The 24,452-nt window shown below is 44.3% G+C and overlaps 1 protein-coding gene across 2 annotated transcripts in view; it reads right to left on the minus strand.

Moving 5' to 3' along the window:
- The window catches only part of etv4 (ETS variant transcription factor 4), a 105,032-nt gene that overhangs the window by 23,985 nt on the left and 56,595 nt on the right, over positions 1 to 24,452 (minus strand). The window contains exons 7-9 of one of the 2 annotated variants that reach the window (XM_033035271.1): positions 22,475 to 22,654; positions 21,673 to 21,923; positions 4,845 to 4,913 (exon numbers count right to left, since the gene is read on the minus strand). In XM_033035271.1, coding sequence (XP_032891162.1) covers positions 4,845 to 4,913; positions 21,673 to 21,923; positions 22,475 to 22,654 — 500 coding nt within the window. Of the gene's footprint in view, positions 1 to 4,844; positions 4,914 to 8,190; positions 8,216 to 21,672; positions 21,924 to 22,474; positions 22,655 to 24,452 lie in introns of those variants that run through there. The other variant, XM_033035272.1, reaches the window with a different exon arrangement.

Here is a 24,452-nt window from a genome sequence, read left to right on the forward strand (position 1 = left end):
GCTCACGCAATACACCAACACTGTTGGCTTAATGTTAGATTTCTACATCCCAGATTTTGCTAACTATACTCTTCATATTTGTTTTACGATTGCCACAGTAGATAATATCCAAGAATTTTGTTCCGTTTTCAATAACTATTTTTGCCAATACATTTTTAATAAAAAGGCTATGGCAAAGGCCAAAATAATTCTTGGTGGTGGGCAAGTTTGAACGAGTAAAGACGCCCCATGCTATGGAATGTTACCATTTTAAATGGATCTTAGGAATTCTCGCTCAATTCCAGATACAGGGCAGCGCAGTGGCGCAGCGGTAGAGTTGCTGCCTTATGGTGCCAGAGACCTGGCTTCGATCCTGACCTCGGATGCTGTCTGTGTGGAGTTTGTACGTTCATCCCTGTGACGGCATGGGGTTTCTCCAGGTGCTCTGGTTTCCTCCCACACTCCAGAGACATACAGGTTTGTAGGTTAATTCTCTTCTGTACATTTTCCCTAGTATGTAGGATAGAACTATTGTGCGGGGATCGATTAGTGGTTGGCGCGGACTTGGTGAGCCGAAGGGCGTTTCCATGCTGTATCTCTAAAACTAAGAATCGTACAAAAGCAACTGCAAATTATTAATTACTATGTCGATTTCAAAAGGTAGAAAGAATGTGCAGTTATTGCGCATTCACGTGTAATTATGGACACATTTCCCTTCCTTGCTGTATCTTGTCCCATAATATCTGAGTTGATCACAGCAGACCAGGTATCTGTGCTGATTGATGAATTAAGCACATTTTCTTCAGAGACAGGAGCAGGTCATTCTTCCATTCAATTAGATCAGAGCTGAGCTGTACCTCAAATCCACTTACCTACAGTACTTTTCGACCAAATCCCTTGATGGTCCTGCCCAATAAAATTATATTGATCTCACTCTTAAAAGTTCAATAGAACCAGCATCCATTGGCTCTGGGGAGAGTTCCAAGTTTCCACTACTTTATGCACGCAAAAATGGTTTCCAATTTCTTTAATGCGTATCTCTGATTTTAAGATTCTGCTGCTTTGTTCTAGATTCTCTAGCCAAAGTTTGTGCTTCCTTAGTACATTGTATACATTACCATTTTTACCAGTAAACTATTTTCTTCATTCTACATGTTTGAATTGACTGGGGAAAATATCAGCATTGCCTTGAAGTGTTGATGCAAGGAACTGCAGATGCTCAAACCTTTAGCAAAAAACATAGTGCTGGAGGAACTCAGTGGGACAGGCAGCATCTGTGGAGGGAATGGACGTTTTAGGTTGGGACACTTCTTCAGCATCACTTCAGTTGGGGACTGAGAGATCAAGGAAGGGGAGAAAGATGTCAGTGTCCAAGTGAATTTGAGGGCAGAGCAGAAGTTAGTGGTACTCTACACAGCTCCACGAGGCAGCCCCAATACACACTGATATGGCAGAGAAAGAGTTGGGGACTAGTCCTGACCTAAAACATTGTCTGTCCAATCCCTCAGAGTTTGATGAAGGGTCTCAACGTGAAACATTATCTATTCCTTTTCTCTAGCGATGCTGCCTGACCCGCTGAGTTACTCCAGCATCTTCCTCCACAGATGCTGCCTGACTTGTTGAGCACCTCCGGCACTTTGTATTTTGCTCAAGATTCTTGCATCTGCAGCTCCTTGTGTCTCCTTAACTCTACATCAACTATTTATAAATAAGGCAATTTAATTGCTATACCTAAAGTAGCAGCCTGCAATGATATAAATCAGTAGGTGGACTGCATCTAATTGCCCATGGCCAAATTAAAACAAAACATCACAAGTGATGAAAACAATGAATTTAAAAACTTTGTTTAATTTTGATTAAAGTTCAATAAATCGAGTATGATTTATCCTGACAAAAAGATGGATAGTGATGAATGGATTAATTCATCAAAGATCTAAGGGATTCAAAGGATATGGGAATAGTGCAGGAAATGGTGCTGGGGTGAAAGTTTAGTCACAAGGATCTGACTGGCCCATTCCTGCTACCTTATCAAACCATCTGATCTGGTTGTTACAACATGATTACTCTCCACCTCTTGTCTGCTGGTGAACAAAACCTCACCATCTCCTGCCGATGCGAGCGGGGAAGATGAGTATTAAGGCGGCAAAAGGAAATTTCAGGAACCCCGAACAAATTTCCTGCAGGACCTTGATTAATTGACAGGAAGCTTAGACCCGTGGGTCAGGTACCTCAGGGAAGTGGGGAATAGTCACTGCGGGTTCATGAAGGTTAACTACATGGGTTTGGGAGGCGAAACACCCTCGGTGGACAGGTTCAGTGAGCCTTGCAGAGTGCAATATGTGGAATAGGTAGTCAAAGCATGAAGCAGGAAATTAGCTGCTCCCTTGGCATATCAGCACCGGTCAGGTCACTGAGGGTCATGGGGGACAAGATTGAATGGAGTGAAATGGTCTGTAAAATGCTTCACTTTCACTACACTGTCAGGTATTTCTCCCGTGGCCTTAGTGGTGCAGAAGCACGTTCATCTAAACGCAAATGTTATTTTTTGTTCCCTGTGTTTTTTTATAATTTTTAATTTCCCCAGAAGTTTTATCTAAAATCTAAAGTTGGCACAAAATTGCCAATTAGTTGATGATTAACATTAAGATGTCATTCTATCATTATCAGACTCAGAAATTCCACTGCTTTAAGCTTTCCCAATGTGGCCATTAACAGGAATATAATCAAATCTAAAAGGGGTTATTCAAAGTGATACAGAACTTTCCAAGCCTTCCACTTTAGGGTTACAAACGCTTTTAATTATTTTGTTTCTAATGAAATTAATCGCTTCCACTTACCTCAGCGTACACCTTCCGAAATCATAATCCTCGATGTGTCGGAAGGAGCTGCAGATGCTGGTTTAAACTGAAGACTGACACAAAAAGCTGGAGTAACTCAGCGGGACAGGCAGTATCTCTGAAGAGAAGGAATGGGGGACGTTTCGGGTCGAGACCCTTCTTCAGACTGAAGATGGGTCTAAACTCAAAATGTCACCCATTCCTTCCCTCCAGAGATACTGCCTGGAGTTACTCCAGCTTTTTGTGTGAATCTTCATCATAATCCTCATTAGGGTTGGAAACCTATCACCAATGCTCCTCATTTCATGGCACACATAAATTCTGGTGTCGGCATTTAGTGTAAGAATTTTTCTAACATCCCTTCAATTCCCTATTAAATGTTCCCGCTTTCTCACAAAGTTTTTTTTAAAAGAAAGTGTTAAAGAAATTGTAGCCACAGGACTAAGCCAGCTATAAATATGAACTGATATATAGATTATTGTTGATTTTGTCTGTAAGCAAATATCCTTGAGTAAACCAAAGGAATTTTTTGTCAGCTGTAATGTTTTAAAAATATCTATGTACAGTGTGGCTCTCTCGTTCGTTAACTTTATCTTAACCATCAGGATACTTGCAGCCTATACTTTCTCAGGGGCATTTTGTGCTGACTCCACAACTCAATTTAGATCCAACTCAATCTGCCATTTGTATTACTTGTTTTCATTTCAATATCGTGATTTCTGTCTTTCCATTCAAATAAAACCCGGGTTTAGATCCCGACTACGGGCGCTGTCGGTAAGAAGTTTCGTACATTCTCCCCGTGACCGCGTGGGTTTTCACCAAGATCTTCGGTTTCTTCCCGCACTCCACGGACGTACAGGTTTGCAGGTTAATTGGCTTGGGTTTGTATACTTGGTATAAGTGCAAATTGTCCCTTGTGTGCGTAGGGTTACGTTAATGTGCGGAGATCGCTGGTCAGTGCAGACTCGGTGGGCCGAAGTGCCTGTTTCCACGCTGTATCTCTAAACTAAACTAAAGAATTAGAGGTCATAGGTTTATGGTGAGAGTGGAAAGCTTTAATAGGAACCTGAAGTGCAATTGTATCACACAGAGCGTGGTGGTTATAAGGAACAAGCTGCCAGAGGGAGTAGTTGTGGCAGATACTATTAGATCAACTAAAATACATTTGGACAGATACACGTATAAGAAAGATTTAGAGGGACACGGGCCAAACATACGCAGGCAACTGGGATCAGCTTAGATGGTACACCTTGCTCGGTAGACAGAGTTGGGTTGAATGGCCTGTAACAGTCTGTTTGACACTATGACCATAACGGGGGTGTAAAGGAGAATCGGGGGGTGTTAATGGGCATCTGTGAGAAAATAGCTTGCAAGGCAGTAAGTTGGGGATTGAGACAGCTCTGGGAACCAGCACGGACTCAATGGGTCAAGTCTGCCTCTTATAAGTTCATGTGTTATAAGAGCAGTAGTAGACCATCCAGTCCATCGAGTTTACTCCACCATTCAATCATGGCCAATCTATATTTCCCTCGCAACCCCATTCTCCTGCCTTCTCTCCATGAACCTTTGACATCCTTACTAATCAAGAATCTGTAAAACACTGTCTTAAAAAATACCCAATGAACTGGCTTCCACAGCCGTCTGTTGCAATGAATTCCACAGATTCACCACCCTCTGACTAAAAAAATTCCTCCTCATCTCCTTTCCCGAGGTGCGTCCTTTCATTCTGAGGCTACGCCCTCTGGTCCTAGACTCTCCCACTGGTGGAAACACTCTCTACTCTCCTCCAAACATACTCCGCGACATCTCTTCAATGTGATGAGGAGATTTACAACGCCACGGCGGTCCATGTGACCGCTCCTAGTATCAATGCAACTCGTGTACGCAATGCAGGCTCCACACTCGACTCAAGTCTTGAGCACCACCCGTTCAGTTCACACTGTGTACGTTGCACTGAACGAAATGGCCACTCTGGTTTTAGAAGTTAATATTTTTACAGAACCATCACGCCACTGACTGTGATTTTACCTTCGGAGTTGGTGGACTGAGTACGGTAGCCTTCATTGGGCATGTACATGGAAGGACAGCCAGGAATATCTAGGGACAAAGACAAAGCAATGCTGGTTACAATGAGCTCCTGCAATTTCATCAGCACCTCAGTGACTGAGTGAGGCATGCCTCAAAAAAGTAAAATTATACTTTCAATTTAACGATGTATAAATGTAGAACAAAATGGCAATCTACCATCAGCACAAAACGGTGCAGAAATAGTCTATACATTGAGCCACAAAAGCATTGCACATTAAACATCATCCTTATTCCATCAATTCAGCTTTTCAAATTGAATTGGTTATTATGCCAATAGTCCATAATTTGCCATGAGGGGGAGTCGTATTTTCCACTTCCTTAATAAAAGCAACTCACAAAGATCTGGTGATCTCTATGGCAAGTATCTATCCTGTTTTAACACCTGATGCTGCTAAAAAAAACAAAGTGCTGGAGCACGGAAACAGGTCCTTCGGCACAACTTGTCCATGCCGACTAAGATGCCCCATCTAAGCTAGTCCCATTTTGTCCATATCCCTCTCAACCTTTCCTATCCATGTACCTGTCCGAGTGTCTTTTAAACATTGTGTTATTATACCTGCCTCAACGATGTCATCTGGCAGTGCATTCCATACACCCACCACCCTCTGAGTGAAAAAGTTGCCCCTCAGGTTCCTATTAAATTTCTCCTCTCACACTTTAAACCTATACCCGCTTGATCTTGATTCCTCTACCCTGGGTAAAAGATTGTGCGTTCACCCCATTAATTCCCATCAAGATTGGCTACACCTCTATAAATTCACTCCTCGGCCTCCTGCACGGCAAGGAATAAAGTCCTAGCTTGCCCGAGGTCCACAAGTCCTGGCAACACCGTAAATCTTCTCTGCACTCTTTCCAGCTTAATGATAGCCTCACAATGTGACCCAAACTGGAAGTGCTGTGCAGTGCTTTCAGAGATGCCGTGCACTTTCAGAAGCTACGCCGTTTAAAGCCAATTAAAAGACACTGCTTAACCCATTGTCAAATAGAGACTGAAGGAAATGCAGATGCTGGATGTTTTGAACAAAACACAAAGTGCTGGAGGAACACAGCAGGTCTGTCAGCATCTGTGGAGGAAATGGACAGACGATGTTTTGGGTCTGGTCCCTTCTTCAGGCTGAACTTCTTTGTAAGGCTTCCACGATAACTGGTAAATAGAGGTCTTCATTTTCTCCCTGTAAGACTGTGCACTTTCTATCTGAACCGTTTGCAAGATCTGAATGCACACCCATCAGCAAATTAAGTCCTCCATCCCCACTGTCATCATAGAGTTAATAGATTGTAAGAAACTAAGCGTGTGACCGGACTAAGACTGGTGTATAAATAATTTATGTATTCATACATTCAGACCATAAAAGGGAATCTGTTCATGCAAAGGTCACACAATAGGAAATTCCCCCCTCATAGTTCTCCATTCATAATGACTTTTTTTCCACAAAGACAAAATACAAGCCAGAAATCAAAAAAAAAGAAATCCTGCGCTTGATTTTATGGCAAATTTGTATAAACGATGTGTGCAGAAGTATAATTGCAGAGCACAGTGGATTAGTCATGAACCGACTTTGCCATCCGTCCTTTCAAACACGAGCCTGGAGGTTTTCCAGACGCACAGACCGCTTCCCTCTTTTTAACTTGGGGACGCAGGAAAGGTTCCAATAGTAGCCTCACCATCCCTGACTTAGGAAGGGGAAAAGCCGTGAGGATTTCTATTTTGGAGAACAACATGGGAGAGCGAGAGGGGAAAGAGACTCACAAAAAATATCTTTGCAAAATAATTTTTTACGGAGTGTTTAAGCAGGAAATGCGAGTTCGAGTTCTTTCCTGTGCGGATGTTAGCTTTTTTTTGGCCATCAAATCTAACGGGGTGATGACAGCAGAAGATTTCGATGCACACAGTTGGATTTCCTGGTCCAGTGGACTTCCCAACCGTTCAGGAGGTTGAGGGAGCAGGAGGGGGAAAGTTCGATATGTTCTTGACACTTATCTATAACTTCAATATGTTCATCAGTCTTTGGGCAGGCTGGGTGAGGGGTAAAGTGAGTACTTGGGGCAGCAGGAACCCAACGTTATCCAACTGGGTTTGAAGGATCCTGGGGACATTTCTGGAGGACGGTTACAGGATGGTGAAGCCAGATCCCGTAACACTGGTGGGAAGTTCTCCCTGGCGTCCCGGACAATGTGCATCACTTCTGCAGAAGATCTGGCCATTTCTTTTGATTGAAAGAAACAACGTGGAAACAGGCCCTTCGGCCCACTGAGTCCACGCCGTCCATCGGTTACACGTTCACACTCATTCTATGTTCCCCCACTTTGCATGTACAGTCGTGGCAATTTACAGACGCCAACCAACCCACAAACCCGCACATCATCGAGATGTGGGAGGAAAACAGAGAAAACCCACGCGGTCACAGGGGGAACGGGCAAACACCCACATAGACAGCACCCAAGGTCACGATCAAACCCGGGCGTTGAGGTTCATTATTATCACGTGTACTGAAGTACAGTGAAAAGCTTTGTTTTGCATGTTATCCAAACAGATCAGATATACCATACATATAACCATATAACAATTACAGCACGGAAACAGGCCATCTCGGCCCTACAAGTCCGTGCCGAACAATTATTTTCCCCTAGTCCCATCTACCTGCACTCAGACCATAACCCTCCATTCCTTTCCCATCCATATACCTATCCAATTAATTTTTAAATGATAAAATCGAACCTGCCTCCACCACTTCCACTGGAAGCTCATTCCACACAGCTACCACTCTCTGAGTAAAGAAGTTCCCCCTCATGTTACCCCTAAACTTCTGTCCCTTAATTCTGAAGTCATGTCCTCTAGTTTGAATCTTCCCTACTCTCAATGCGAAAAGCTTGTCCACGTCACTCTGTCTATCCCTACATAAATGCAATCAAGTCAAACTCAAGCAAAATAGATAGCGCAAAGGGGAAGGTACAGAGTGTTTTGAGTTCTCAGTTTATAGTTCTCAGCATTGGAGCACATCAGACTCAAAAGTTCAATGTCCATAATGGGGTAGAGATGAATCAGACAGGAGCCTCATTGATGGAAGGACAGTACAGAAGATTCAACTGGGGCTGTGCCCTGATGCCTCCTGAGCAAGAATGACTGTATCCACACAATTTCCAGATGGGACAAAGGGATGTGGTGACAGAGGTGCCATTACGCATTAATACACAGTCAACAAATCGAAAGAAAAGTATCGTTATTTATCAGGCAAAATTGACGTATATCTATGACAATAGACTAAACTCAATAAACTAAACTCACTGGGGCTGCAGCTGAGCTAACATCTGGTCAAAACCTTAGTAGCTGGGCTGCTACGCACCGTCTCCAGTTATTACTGAGCCTTCTCCTTTAACCCTGAAGTCATGTGTCCTCGTAGAGGAAATGTCTGGTGAAACACTACACCACAGATATTCCAGCTGGAATTCCAGCCTTCCCGACCTCCATTTTATGAATGAACTGCTGCAGCTTTCATTCACAGAAAAACAAGCTTGTTTCCCAGAGGTGGGGGCAGTCACTGTGGGTAATGGAACAAACTCAGTGGAGTGAATGAGAGACACGAGCTTCCATTACCTGAAGGTGGATCAGCTGCAGACAGACAGGCTGTCTGTTATTAATAGCCGCTGAGAATGTAGGACGGACTTTTGCACAGTTCTTGTTTTGTGTATATATATTTGATTCTGAATCAAGTTTAGTTTTTGGAAATAAACAAAAAAGTTTTCCTCATTAAATTTGGCATGGCTACTTTGGCAGAAAACAATGAAACTCCCTTAAAAAGGGCAAGAATGCAGAGCACCCGAAACAAAACCACAGTCTGTCAGCAAGAATACACATAAACCATAACCTTAAACCATAAAGCTGGAGGATATTATGTGAATTGACAAAATAATGGATTTAAAATTTACCACTTTTGAGTACCTTGGACGCATTTCAAATCCCTTTGTTATCATCAAAAGTTATGAAAAAATTCTGGGATATATTAGAAATTATATTGCGAAGGTTTAAAAAAAAAAAAATGTGATTCCATCATAAGTACTCCCCAACATCGAAGGGATCTACAGGAGTCGCTGTCTCAAAAAGGCAGTCAGCATCATCAGGGACCCACACCACTCTGGCCATCCTCTCATTTCACTCCTGCCATCGGGAAGAAGGTATAGGAGTCCGAAAACTAACATCTAGGTTCAAAAGCATCTTCTTCTCAACAACCATCAGTCTATTAAATACTGCAACGTCCAACTAAGCTCCAAATAACATAGAGTGGGGGAGGCCACACGCAACTTGGAGGAACAGTACCACACGCAACTTGGGCAGCTTACAACCCTGATGCATTAATATTGATATCTCTAATTTGAAGTAACCCTTGCATTCCCTCCCTCCTCCCCCTCCCCTACACTAATGGCCCTAGTGTTCACATCCTTTGTTGTCACCTCTCTCCCAGCCAACAATGGGTCACTATGGGCTCCACCCTTCCTTAGTCATCTGTTGCTGATCCTGCTTTGTTCTGGCCTTTTCTTACCTCCAGTTCCCTCCCCTCTACTCTCAGTGTGAAGGAAGGGTCCCGACCCGAAGTGTCCACAGAAAAAGTCCACAGTGAGGTGGGTTGGAGGATTGGGACTACACCCTCCCTATCTTATGGGAGAACCGTTCAGTAGTCTGATAACTGAGAGAATGAAGCTGCTCCTGAGCGTGGTGGTACGTGCTTTGATGATTTTGTATTTTCTGCCAAAAGCTCTTGTTTGTGCCAGTCCTTAAAGGCGCATGCTCCCACAGACAGCAACGCAGTAGAAACACATATTTTAGTTGGCTCTGTGGAGATGGACGTTGCTGGAGAGAGGGAGACACGCTCCGACGTTCATTCAAGGGGGCATGCAAGTCCTGAAGAAAGATACACAGCAGGAGGAAGAGATGGGCAGTGGTTGTAGGAGAGGTGACACCTGGAGTGTGAATCTCCACACTATGGAGCAAAGCTGGGAGAGACTTCATGGTCTAAGAGATGTACCAAGGTGATCAGCACACCACAGTTTACAGCATTGGAGAGTCCATCCTGAAAGAATATGTAGAAACACTGAACAGCACGTGCTGGTTAATACACAAAAGGACACAAAATTCCGGAGTAACTCAGCAGGTCAGTCAGCGTCTCTGGAGAACATGGATGAAGAAGGATCTTCTTCACCTACCCATAGTCTTCAGAGATGCTGCCTGTCCTGAAGAGTTACTCCAGCACTTTGTGTCCTTCCTGAAAAAATATGTTGTTGATGGATGGTCTAAGTTCTCTAAGAAAAATACTGCACATCAGGTAAGGCAGGACATTGTACCATGCCAATAAAATAATTGAATTCATTCATATTTACTGTTGGTTGAGGGCAGACCTGCAAAATAGGATGTGAGGAGACTTGATGCATGACTGGAGCTCTCCTGACTCATTATTGGTGCAGATTGGTGATGTTGGGGATTGTAGTGGGGAGAGGTGGCTTGATTTGCAGTGGGAAATGATATATTGGGGGCGCCTTCTAAATATTGCATGGTATGTTTGTCTTCATTGGTTGGGACATTGAGCACAAGAGTCAAGAGGTCATGATGCAGCCAGGTTTGGCCGCATGTGGAGTATTATGTGCAGTTCTGGTCGCCCCTTTGCAGGAAGGATATGCAGGCTTTGGAGAGGGTGCAGAGGTTTACCTGAATGCTGCCTACATTAGTGAGTGTTATCTGTGAGGAGAGGTTGGACAAACTTGGATTATTTTCTCCAGAAGGTCAGAGGTTGAGGGGAGACCTGATAGAGGTATATCAAATTATAAGTGGCGCAGATAGGGTAAATAGTTAGAACCTCCCCAAGGTGGAAATGTCAAAGACTCCACCACCTCCCTTGGCACTGTGCTCCAGGCACCCACCAAGAAGAAACTTTGTCCATCTCATCCAAATCTATGTCCTCTAGTCTTTGACATTTCCATCTTGGGAAAAAGTTCTACCCCATCAGAGAAATCCAGGTGGGAAGTGCTGGCTATGTGGGAGTTGGTCTTTTGACTAATAGATGTGTTCTGTGAGAATAGACCCTTTACCGGAATTTGCTGTCTGCTCCAACCTACACTGAGAAACCAACCCTGGTCTTAATTAACCTCTAGCAATGGAGTCCGACTGAATGAGTATGCCTCGGCTAAGCAGCTAAGTGTTGTAGAAAGCACTTTCTGTTAGTTGGAGACCACAAGGAACTGCAGATGCTGGAGTCTCACACAGAAGGCAAAGTGCTGGAGTAATTATCAGCTGGCCAGGCAGCATCTCTGGGGGACATAGACAGGCAATATTTCGGGTCAGGGCCCTTCAGTGATTGGAGGTGGGACAAAGCCTGGCAAGTGATGGGTGGATACGGGGGGTGGGGGTGGGGTGGGGGGTTGATTGGAAGATGGGTGGACAAAGGCTAGAGATGAAAAGAAGACAAACGGGTGACAAAAGGAGATGAAAAGGAGACAAAAAGTTGTCTGATAAGGAGAGAAGAGAGATGAAAGAGAGAGTGAAATGTAAAGCCATTCGGAGGGATATAGGTGGAAGGGTGAGGGGCCATAGGGGAGAGGAATATTGGGAGAAATGTATGTGGCCTGCAGTCACTTCTGAAGGTGCCAGTTAAATCTCCCAGTGTTGGAAGAGTGTCCCTTTAAATAATGATATTAGCAACATAATAGTATGGTGTGCTTGTAATTCTATTGAGACTGTTGCAGCTGATCATAGGTTCCAGCTTACTCTCCCATTCATGCCAGTCCAAACAGATATGTATCTTGTGCAGGTAATATTATCATTAAGTGTGAACCAGCTGGTGCAGGGAGAATGGCAGGTCTGCCGGCATGAATCTCACCCAGAAAGCACAGCCAACACAACCTGCACAGTGGTGCAGCAGTAGAGTTGCTGCATTACAGTGCCAGAGACCCAGGTTCGATCCTGACTACGGGTGCCATCTGTATGGAGTTTGTACGTTCGCCCCATGACCTGTGTGGGGTTTCTCCAAGATCTGCGGTTTCCTCCCAGACTTCAAAGATGTACAGGTTTGTAGGTTAATTGGCCGAATAAAAATGGAAATTGTCCCTAGTATGTGTAGGATAGTGTTAATGTGCGGGTATCGCTGTTCGGCGCAGACTCGGTGGGCCGAAGGGCCTGTTTCCACGCTGTATCTCCAAATTAAACTAAGTACCATTTCACTTCTGATCGCTGTGCATAAATCATCCGAGTGTCATTTCAGAGAGAACTTTGTCAATGTTGCGATTTTGTTTTGCAAGGAACCTGGATACACATTAGTGCCAAATACAGCCATGTTCTAGCACACCTTAGACATCAGTCTGAAGAAGGGTCTCGACCCGAAACGTCACCCATTCTTTCCCTCCAGAGATGCTGCCTGTCCCGCTGAGTTACCCCAGCATTTTGTGTCTATCCACAATGGATGTAATCCCGTTGTTGAGCTACTGAGTTAGGACGAGAGACCCAATGCAACAGCTGGAAGTTATGACAAACTGCAACTTCAGCAGAATTCGGCTCATGTCTCCGTAGGTTACTGGAGTAATTTGAGTGTTTATGTCAACCAAACCTTAAGACTGAATTCTTGCAAAACTGTTGGACCATCTTAAATGTGTGAGACGATTTGACTATAAAATTAACTACTTTTTTAAAAAAAAACGTTAAAGTGATCACAATGTCATAGCTAGAAAAAGTTTAGAGAACATTTCCAAGGATGGTGCCAGTACTTGAGGGCCTGAGCCGTAGGGAGAAGTTGGCCAGGCTAGGATTTTATTCCCTGGAGCGCAGGAGGTTGAGGGGTGATCTTCCCATCCATCAATCTGTCCAAATGTCTTTTCAAAATCTTAATTGCATTGATTTCTTTAGGTTCCTCTGGCAAAATCCGACATTGTGTAGCAAAATCTTCCAGTATAATAGCCCGAATACAGGCCCATGTGTTTCCGATCACAAATCTTGGTGGTTAAAGAGATGACTCTTTGTTATCTTCAGGGTTATGATATCATTTGAACCACTAATGCCACAGATATGGTTTTATGGTTGATCTCTTTAGGGCCCCCATGATAACCTTCAGCACAGATGCCTTAGGCTGAAGGCACGTTCTTGATAAACTAAACTAAACTATACTACTAAATATATATAAACTAAAGTTCATAAGTTATAGGAGCAGAATTAGGCCATTCAGCCCATCGTCTATTCTGTCATTCAATCATGACTGATCTATCTGCCTTCTTCTCATAACCCCTGGCATCTGCACTAATCACGATTCTGTCAATCTCCGCCTGAAAAATATCCTTTGACGGCCTCCACAGCCGTCTGTGGCAATAAATCACAGATTCACCACCCTCCGGCTAACGAAATTCCTCCTTATCTCCTTTGTAGAGGTACGTCCTTTTATTCTGAGGCTGTAGCCTCTGGTCCTAGACACTCCCACTAGTAGAAACATCCTCTTTACATCCACTCTATACAGGCCTTTCACGATTCGGAATGATTCACTAAATTAAACTAGTCTGGAGTGGTCACTTGCTTCCCACTGACCAAGTCCCAGACTGTGGAATGGGGGTTATCCCAGTCAGTCACTAGACCTGGAGAGTGGTCTCAGAGGGTTGAAGTGGCGAACTGCTGCTGGCAAGTGAGTGAGAAGATTATCTGGACAGATAATCATCGCACTTTGTAAACTCAGTTGTCAAGGGCGAGAGGGTGTCGTGGGGGAATGGCTCAGTTACTGCTGCTCGTGATGCAGGAAAGCGAAAGGAAGGCATGTTTTGATCATAGCCAAAGCAGGTGAGCGGGGAAGAATTTGGGGGATGGAATGATTTCCTGTCAACACTTGTTGTTGATAATGCCGTGACATCGATGACAGTGTTGGAGTCACCTGCTGCTGCTCCCAGCTGGGTCCACCATTCATGCTTCAGTATATCTGCCCCGAAGCTAAACGCCATGGCGCCTGTCAGTGCAAACCCCATGCCACTTGCCTCAATCATTTCTCTTTACCCAAGTTACATTGCATGTCACCCTATGCTAGTAACTCACATTGGAAATGCCTGGGAAGTTGAGACATGTCTCTTCATGTAGCTTGGGATAAAATCTTCCCACTGTGTATAATTATTGTGCTGTACTGTATTTTTAGATTGCCTCTCACATTTCAGATTGTCTTTCTTTTGTAATAATTCAGCTCCACTCCACTGCCGGCTCTTGTTTCCCACACCCCGTATCTTGCAGAAAAGACACACATTGTAAACATGGCAGACTTGACTTCAACCGATACAAAGAGCTCGAAGAACTTAGCGGGTCAGGCAGCATCTGTGGAGCGAACGGACACATGACATTTCGGGTTGGGACCCTTCTTCAGACCTTTTTGAGAAAGAAGAAGAGTCCTGACCCAAAACATCATCTGACCATTTCCCTATATAGATGCTGCCTGACCCACTGAGCTCCCCCAGTACTTGTTCTTTTGTTCAAGATTCCATCGTCTGCATCTCCTTGTGTCTCCAGAATTGACATGAACATTGAACCTCTTGAACTTAATTGGTAAGGTGGTCTATACATAGATCATGAAACTACTCTCTACAGTTTCATTCACCATGGATGGCTCGACTGTAATCATGCATTGTCTTTCCGCTGACTGGTCAGCACGCAACAAAAGCTTTTCCCTGTATCTCACTACACATGACAATGAACTAATGACAGATTTGCATTTTACAAAGTGAACAATTCTTGAAGTCACATGAACCAACCCATCGCCTCCTTCTATTCTATGGTATGTAGAATGATGTACAATGTTTTGCAAAGGCGTTTATCAATTTAAAATCTCTCATGAGTCCCTGTTTTTGTTATTTATTCATTTTTGGGGATCTCTACAGCACCCAACATTTATTTCCCATTGTTAATTCCCTCCATAGAAAGTGGTGGTGACAGTTATTTATGAGGGGACTCAGTGGCGTAGCGGAGAGGTGCTGCTTTACATCGCCAGAGACCCGGGTTCGACACTGACTACGAGTGTTGTCTGAATGGAGTTTCTACGTTTTCCCTGTGACCGCGTGAGTTTTCTCCAGGTGCTCCGGTTTCCTCCCACACTCCAGAGACGGACAGGTTTGTAGGTTAATTGACTTGGGTAGAATTGTAAATAGTGCGTAGGATAGTGTTAAGAGTATGGGGTGATCGCTGGTTGGCACGGATTCGGTGGGCCGACGGTCCTGTTTCCGCGCTGTATCTCGAAAGTTTATAGGACATTTTTTTAAGCAGTCTACCATGTAGGTTGTGTTTGAAGTCACCTTTTATTCCTGTTTCGACATTCATGAATCAGAACACATTTTTACAATAACCCATTAGCGTTTTGCAATCAAGGTTTGAGATTAGTTAGAATTGTTTAACTATATTTGAATGTCGTGGTTACAGTGGTGGGATTAGATCTCAAATCCCCGGGTTGTTAGTCCAGACCTCTGGACTACCAGTGTAGTTATTAGACCACTGTATCCTACTGTGGGAAACCACAAGTTGCTGCATATTCTCTATCACAAGTTGTTGTGGTGGAGCTTAAGAGGAAATAGTTTAAACCAGGGTTATTTATTAATTGCCATGGAAGAACTTGGACAATGATTTGTGCACATATAAACTTAATGTCATCGCTTTATCAAAATCCTATTGTCATAACTCTAATTAGATGACAATTCAAAACAGTCTGTAGCTCCCAAATTGCAGTTAACTGCTGTCTCTCCTGTTAAAAACAGGCTGCTTATGATCACTCCAAATTATTTAATAGTTGCTGTTTCACTGCTTAAATTACATGATAAAATAAGGTATTAATAATGATATACTGAAGTGTCCTGGCATCTGAAATAATGATCCTATCTGTGAGTGGTGCAACATCAAATTTAATAGTAAGATTAAACGAGAACTTACCAGTTTGAAGTTTGATCTTGATTTTATGAGGAGTTACGATGAGCGATTACGTGAAGAAGGGCCGTCCGTCTGCGTGCGCGTCAATCTTCAAAGCAGCGGTGTTAAATCACAGATAAAAAGAAGACCTGAGAATAGTAAGATTGAAGAAACTAGAACTTACATGTGACCTTAATAGTATGAGGGTGGGAGCGATGGGCACGTAATCGCTCATCGTAACTCCTCATAAAATCAAGATCAAACTTCAAACTGGTAAGTTCTCGTTTAATCTTACTATTTTACTTCGGAGTCACGTGAGTGACTACGTGAAGATTTCAAAGCTCTGTGATTTTACGCCGGTTACGAATCCAGGCGTCACACACTGAATGGATTGACCATGGATGCGTGTAATCATTAAAGCATTCAGACATTACGTAGTTAAGTAAAGACACTGATGCTTTAAATGAAAGAAAAGTTTTTAAAAAACTAGTTACCCCTCCCAACCTTGGGGGGAAACTAAGGGACAGAACTTAAAATGGTACGTGCAAACACCCCCAGTCCGGTTATAGGTTTGTTATAAAACCGGTGGACCGTATTTCATTCGTCCATCCTGCAACCACTAGGATGTCGTCAAGAGGATCGTCCATTGCTCTTGCTGCTGACGTAGATGCAGCCCTGGTGGAGTGAGATTTAACCATATAAATGTTCACTCTGTTACCGCCATTACCCCCTTTGACCATCTGGAGATGGTTTGAGTTGACACCTTCTGGTGTGGTTTTTAAAAAAAAAATATATATTTTTTTTTATGGCTGATGAGGACCGATTGTTCTGAGCCTCTGAGGTTCTCCGTAACTCTCAGATAGTGGTGTTAGTATGTTACCACACACACACAACCGTAGGTTCTCTGGATATGCCAAGAACTGGATCTCCATCCCTGGCATTCCTGGCCTGCTATGTTTTATCAGGTTCCTGATTACGAGTGTTATGTTGTTCATATTGGTGGTCATGTGGTCCAACCGTAGCTTTTGCAGTGTCTGGTCTTTTTGTCAGCATACCACCTTCAGGGTTAGTTATAGGCGGTCCCCACTGTCAAAGTAGGGTTAGTACCACGCTCACATCCCATGTGTCCGTGTACCTTGGTCTTAGAGGTATTTAATTGTAAATTCTCTTCATGAATTTTGTTGCAAAAGGGGTGCGTTCTTATCGACCCGTGCCCTGCTTCCAGCATCAGATAGGAGGAGAGTGCGCCTCTGGCACTATAGATTGCACTATAACTTTGTTTATAGTTATAATACAGAGTTGATAGGAAACTCCAAGACATCTGTTATCCGAACTGTGTTGTATTTGTTCGGACAGTCCTATGCCTTGAAAAGGCCTCCTCAGAATCTGCAGACCAACAAGTTAATACGTTCGTGTAGTGGATGATTACTCCCTGTAACTGGGTTCACTAGGAGGTCCGTGCTCTTGGGTACAGCCATAACTGGCTGGACTATAGTTCCCAAAAATTTTGGGAACCAGGCTTGAGTAGGCCAATCTGGCACTACCAATATGCCTGCGGCTTAGTCTTGCTTGATTTTGGTCAAGCATCGGTTTGTGAGACAAATTTGCGGAAAGCATACATAAACAATCCTCCCCAATTGAGGGAGAAAGCATCCACTGCCTTTGCTCCTGGATCCTGCTTGCAGGACACATATCTGGGTAACTGATGGTTTAGTCTAGATGCAAACAGATCAATATCTGGCATGCCAAATCGTGTCGTTATTTCGTTAAATACTGCCTGATTCAACATCCATTCTGTGTTGTTATTAAACATTCGTGATCCAGCATCTGTCACCGTGTTATATCTACCTCGTAGATTTCCCAAATATTCCTCTTGATACACCAATGCCAAATGAGGTTCGACAATCTGTCGTAAGATACAGATTTTACACCACCCTTGTTAATGGATATGTGCCACGGCAGTGGTGTTATCAATCTGAATTTGAACAAGCACCGGTTGCATATTGCTACAGAAACCCTTGAGTCCAAATTGTGCCCCCAACAATTCTGGGTAATTGATTCCATGTGTTGGGGAATTACAGACTCCTGCTCATTCCATCTGCCCCCACAGCTCTAGACTGTGTTAGTGGCTCCCCATCCTTAGCCGCTTGCATAGGTCTGAAGAACCCTCGATGGTTTTCAAGCAAATTTACCTTGAGCTTTCTCACGTTCGTTATCCACCATAATTATTCAACAATAGCCTCTGCTGGCAATCCATAGTTTTGCCAATTTGGCCTGCATGGAATCTGAGTGTTCGTTCCTTTGCTCGCTGTAAATTCTGGTAATGCAAAGGCCCGTACGTACTGCTGGAAATGCAGCTACTATTTGCCAATTACACTCGCTGTTTGCCTGATAGATGGCTAGTATTTGACTATCAGGTCATAGCAGGCTTGATTAATATAGTTGTTTGCCCCTAGGCAAAGTCACCAACATATTTACTGTTTTTGATAGTAAATTCTAGGTAATCAATTACCCTTGTAGGTGTCAATTTTGATTTAACTGGATGGATGAGGTAACCAATTCTATCAAACAGGGTTTTGGTTTGCTTTGACTGGTGCTTCTGCCAATTCTTGGTGACTCCAAAATGAAATTGTCCAAATATGCCATTACTATGTGGTTCTGAGACCTTTGTAGACCCAGAATTGGTTTCCGTAGTTTTGTCAATAGTCTAGGAGCTGATGTCAACCCATTTGGCAGATCCATGCCATCCAGTTAAACTTCAAATATCTCCTGTGCTTAGTGAATAGACACCGAATAGTATGCATCTTTGAGGTCGATGCATGCCATGTGACCATTTTATAGGAAGCTCCTTAAAAACAGTTGTTAGACCATAACAAAATTTTACTGTTCTGAAAGTCTATACTGCACAAATGAGTTAAACCTGGATGAAGTGACATCCTCCATCTGTCACATGTCCTGAATGGCAATCCTGCCCAAAAATACTGGGCCTGCCTTGAAGACAACTCCAGTCCAAGTTCCAAGTCTGCTTGGAACCTATGTATGTTGTGCAGTAAAAATAATCACATGTTATTATCTGTTTTTTTAAACCAGTTCTGAAAATTCATGTTATTGTCATTTTGAACAAGAACACAAGAGTAAATTACCAACATGTAACTGGTCCACAATCCCTTGTTTCAGTAAACCCAGACCCACCTACCTCCATGGCTACCGTTGGTCTTGTAGTAAGCCCAAAGGCCCCTGATGCGGATTCCTTTTCTCTCCTTGATTGGGAGTAGGACTGGTAGGGAGTGTAGATTTCATGTTTCTCCTGACCTCTGCTTGGGTCTGCTCTGAAAACCTCATCATACTGAGCCTGCCTTGTAGGACAATTCTGGTCATATTTCCGTGCCCAGCTTTCAAGCTGCCACCGGATTCAGTGAACCGCTTACCCCCTATGGAGATGTGGGGTGTGTTGTCGCCTACTGATGCTTCAGTATGTTCATACTTTAATTTCGAGATCAGTTACCTACTGATCACTCACACTCCCCTCCACTGAGAGTGAGATTCGTAGGCAGCCCTGAAAACAGGTGCTGCCGCAGGCCCCTGAGGATACCTGTGCTGACATGGCCCTTCCAGTGGACCTAAATGAGGTTCTAGCTTTGGGTCAGACTGAAACGGACCATGAATGCTCCTCTCCTCAGAGCAGGAGACATTTGTGCAGCCCTGAAAATAGGTGCTGCTGCCTGCGGGTTCTCCATAATACCCGGGCTGTCAATAGCTAGATTCCATCCAGGGAAGCACCCAGTGGAACCTGGATGATTGCAGAAGTACTTATTTTCTGTTGTTTGTATGGAAGCTTATTATTCCTTTTATGTAAAGCATTTTGGTGTTGACTTAAACAGTGCAATATAAGTAAAACTTACTTACTTACTTCCTTTCTTCTGCTTGTCCCTGGGAAGGTTTCCCCCCCTCTTCTTTTGTACTCTGATTCAGAGTGGTTTCTTCCATATGTACTTCCCCCTCCAATGGGGAAGACATTGGGCTGCCCCATGTACGAGGCTTCCGGCACCGGCACTGCTGTAGGCCGTGCTGATACTGCTCCCTCCTTTGGAGCAGATCATTGTTGGAGCAACTTCTCCATGAGTTGCTCCATGTGGGAGAAGTCGTCCTCAGACGCTCTCCGTTGAGGGACGGTATCCCTCTTCCCCGGACTCATCTGAGTCAACGGGTTCGTTAGACTTGCGGGTGGCATTACGTCCCGCAGGGCAACCATGGAGCTCCTCCTCCCGCACAAAGTCTCCTGCCGATTCTGCTGTCGGCGCTAATGTCGGGAACAAGACCGTCGCCCGCTACTTGGAATGCTGCGGTCTTCGGCAGCCGACATCTCCGCGGGCCGTCTCCTCGACATCTGGGCTCTGAAACTACAAAAAAGCTTCAAGCCCGAAGAACGCAGGTAAGTAGTTCAACTTTCCTTACCTGCCCATCCCGACGGCTGGGAGGACACAGTGCCTGCCAGCCCGTCGTGCGCGTGCGTTCAGACGTAATGACGCGCACGCAGACGGACGGCCCTTCTTCACGTAGTCACTCACGTGACTCCGAAGTAAAATCAGCTGTACGTGGTGAGAATTTGAATCTCGGCACAAGTGACTGCACAGCCCCGAGGGAAAATGGTCTGAGTTCCTACTCCTCTTTGCCACTGATATTATGCACCAGGGGTATTTGGTCTCCCACAGAGAGAAAGGGACAGCAGAATTGCGAATAGAGAGAAGGGTCTCAACTCAAAACGTCACCTATCCACGTTCTTCCTCTACAGCACCAGAGACCCGGATTCAATCCTGACTACGGGTGCTGTCTGTACAGAGTTTGTGTGTTCTCCCAGTGACCTGTGTGGGTTTTCTCCGGGTGCTCCGGTTTTCTCCCAGACTACAAAGACATACTGGTTTGTAGGTTAATTGGCTTGGTAAAATTGTAAATTGTCACCAGTGTGTGTAGAATAGTGTTAATGTGCGGGGATCATTTGTCGGCACGGACTCAGTGGGTCGAAGGGCCTCTTTTTGTGCTGTATCTCTAAACTAAACTAAGCCAAGATGCTGCTTGACCCACTGAGTTTCTCTATTTTTGTAAACCAGCAACATGCTCCTTGCATCTCCAGGGAGGTTAACTTGCTATTTGAACAATTGTGGTAGAATTGATACAATACAATTACAACTCTGACTACAATAGGGTCTGACGAAGGGTCTCGACCCAAAACATCACCCATCCCTTCTCTCCAGAGATGCTGGCGTCTCACTGAGTTACTCCAGCATTTTGTGTCTACCTTTGATTTAAACCAGCATCTGCAGTTCTTTCCTACACAATATTTCAATCCTCTCTAGTTGCTGGTCTGGTGCCACAGGATCGGGGGAGTGTTAACATCGCACAGCTGTTTAAAAGAAAGGGAAGGGATAAACCTAATCGTCGCCAGCCCACTCAACTTCAGAAATGGGAAAATATTTGGAATCCACTCTGATGAATAGTATAAAAAATGCCTTGTGTAGGAAGGAACTGCTGTTGCTGGTTTAAACCGAAGATAGACACAAAAAATGGAGTCTAGTTTTAGAATATAGCAATACTTGCAATGATAGAGCATCTTTCACTATCTCAGCATGCAGCCATATAGAACTTTTCAAGTGAAGTCATTGACTTAATGCAGGAAAGACAAGAACATTTGCTTGTGCTTCCTGTTATCCATTGGCCCAAGAAATGTCCCCGCACTCAACGCTACTGCAGAGTGCACCTCATGGAACTCGTTGTTACCTCTTAACAACCAGCTTCCTTCCTTGGAGATGCCTCCATCAGATGGACCTACACTGCTGCGCAACCAGAACATCCGACGGGTACAAGCCGCTGTCTTACCTGGGTCGTACGCGTAGTCCGGAGGTTCTTGCTTGATGACCATGGAATGGGAGAATCGCTGGCCGCCAGCGCTACCTGGGTTTCCCTGTTCGTAGATGGGATCGTGATACTCCTGCTTGTAACCCTGCTGTGGGTACGAGATGCAGGGCTCAGACATCGGCTGCTGATACCCCACAGGTGCTTCCCTGCTCATGGTTTGTGAAGAGGGAAAGCGATGGCAAAGCTCCAAAGAGTGTTGTTGAAACTGTGAGCTGTGGACGAATAAGAGGGTGACCATTAGATTAGGCACTGAAGTTATAGAGTCGGCAAGGCCAGCAGCTTAATCAAGGACGAGTCGCACCCTGGCCACTCCCTTCTTCTCCCCTCTCCCTACAGCCAAAGGTTTAGCAGTGTGAAAACGTACACCTCCAGATTCAGGGACAGTTTCTTCTCAGCTGTTATCAGCCAACTGAATCATCCTACCACAACCAGAGCACAGCACCAAACTTTGGGGACCCTCAGATGATCCTTGATCAGACTTTGCTGGCTTTACCTGGCACTAATCATTATTCCCATATCATGTATCTATACTCTGTCAATGGCTTGATTCTAATCGAGTATTGTCTTTCTGCTGACAGGATAGCACGCAACAAAAGCTTTTCACTGTACATTGATGCACATGACAATAAACTAAACTGAATACATAGCACGAAAACAGGCCAAAACACTTGTGTGTACGTATGGGCTGTACAGAAGCCAGGCGTTTGTAAGCCAGGGAGGACTCGCATTCAATTAGATACGAAAGTTATCTGTGAACTCGTACCTGTGGTCCATTGGGAATCTGCCATTGGACATGGGCTGGTTGGATGCATGGAGATTCACAAAGCCCTGGTCCTGTCTCGGGTTCCCCGTGGATTTGTTGCAGACTTGTTGTAATGGAGGATTCGACGCATTCCCAGGATTTGGGGAGTTAAGACCAACCTGTGGCTTTTTCTCATAGGCACTGCATAAAGAAAAGTTAGCAAAATGTTGGCTTCAATACGTAGATATTTGTCAAATATATTTATCCTGAAATATTCATCACTTGATTAAACGTAGTTCACTTTTGTTTTGGGGTATTCATTGAGAATCCTCAGAGATGATATTCCATCTCTTTTCATGACTTCTTCCATGGTCCAAGTAATCTTCAAGACTTCATATTAGTTCCCTGCTCCCTTCATCATTTATAAACCACCTCCCAATTAAGTTTTCCAGGATTCTGTTGAGAATCCATAATATGGATATATTATCTTAATTTAGATAAACCTTACCTCGTTCACCTCCATGCCCATTATTACATCCCAGCGAAGCTTCAAATTCTCCGCACATACATAGCCTATATATCCTACATATATGGGAGATATACAGCCTTTAATCCATGCCACTGATTTAATTATAATTCTCCACAACTACCAAATCATGCTTGTGAATATCTGGAATTGGTCGATTCTGGCACTTGCTCCCTTCATTTACCAAGAGCTGCTGCAGCATCCACATCACCTAGCATCACCTCACATTATCTTCTCTGCTCTCCCTTTGACCAATTATAGCTAATTCGTTTCCTCAGCTGCCATCTTTGCCTTCCCTCAATCGCTGCACTGTCTCTCATAGTGAACCTAATTTAAAATCGCTGCACTGTCTCTCATAGTGAACCTACTTTAAAATCTATCCTTTTCCTCCATAGGTGCCGCCTGACCCACTGAGATACTTCAGCTTTTTGTGTCTATCTTTGATAAGGACACTCATATTGCGATTGGGCAGCACAGTGGCACAGCAGGTAGAACTGCTGGCTGACAACGCCAGGGACCCCGGGATCAAGCCAGACCTCAGTTGCTGTCTGCGTGGAGTTTGCACGTTCTCCCTATGACTGCGTGGGTCTCCTCGGGGTCCTCTGGTTTCCTCCTACATCCCAAAGATGTGGGGTTATTTGTGGGTTAATTAGCCTCTATATATGGTCCCTAGGGGGAGTCCAGAACCAGGGACCACAGTTTAAGAATAAGGGGTAAGCCATTTAGAACGGAGATGAGGAAAAACTTTTTTACACAGATGGTTTTGAATCTGTGGAATTCTCTTCCTCAGAAGGCAGTGGAGGCCAATTCTCTGGATGTTTTCAAGAGAGAGTTAGATAGAGCTCTTAAAGATAGCGGAGTCAGGGGATATGGGGAGAAGGCAGGAACGGGCTACTGATTGTGGATGATCAGCCATGATCACAGTGAATGGCGGTGCTGGCTCGAAGGGCCGAATGGCCTACTCCTGCACCTATTGTCTATTGTCTAGCATGTGGGGAGTGGGTGTAATAGTAGGATAACATAGAATCAGTGTGAACAGGTGATCGATGGTCGGCATTGACTGGGAGAGCCAAAGGGCCTGGTTCCATGCTGTATCTTTCAATCAATCATTCTCATCTTCAAACTGCTGATCACTGGGGAAGACAATGCCACTGGATGTATGCCATGTTAAACAGGATGCCTATCCACTAAAAGGATGTGGTGACACTTTTGTGTAACGTTCTGTCCATTATCTTGCCACTGCGGTCCCTCAGCCCACTGCAAGGCATCTCTATTCAAGCATTACTGGTCTGGAATATATAATAACTTGAACCACAGACATCTCCCAGGCACAGTCAGCATAGCTCGGCAGTTAAGCTGCTGGGACGTTTGCTGAATGCTACTGAAAGTAATTATTTTTCTCCCAAACCTCGAGGAGCATCAGAGACACTGCATCTACTGAGGAGGCGGAAGGATTGGTGGAGATAGTCATTG

This window comes from Amblyraja radiata, chromosome 16 (assembly GCF_010909765.2).
Source record: "Amblyraja radiata isolate CabotCenter1 chromosome 16, sAmbRad1.1.pri, whole genome shotgun sequence".
Classification (NCBI taxonomy): Eukaryota; Metazoa; Chordata; class Chondrichthyes; order Rajiformes; family Rajidae; genus Amblyraja; species Amblyraja radiata.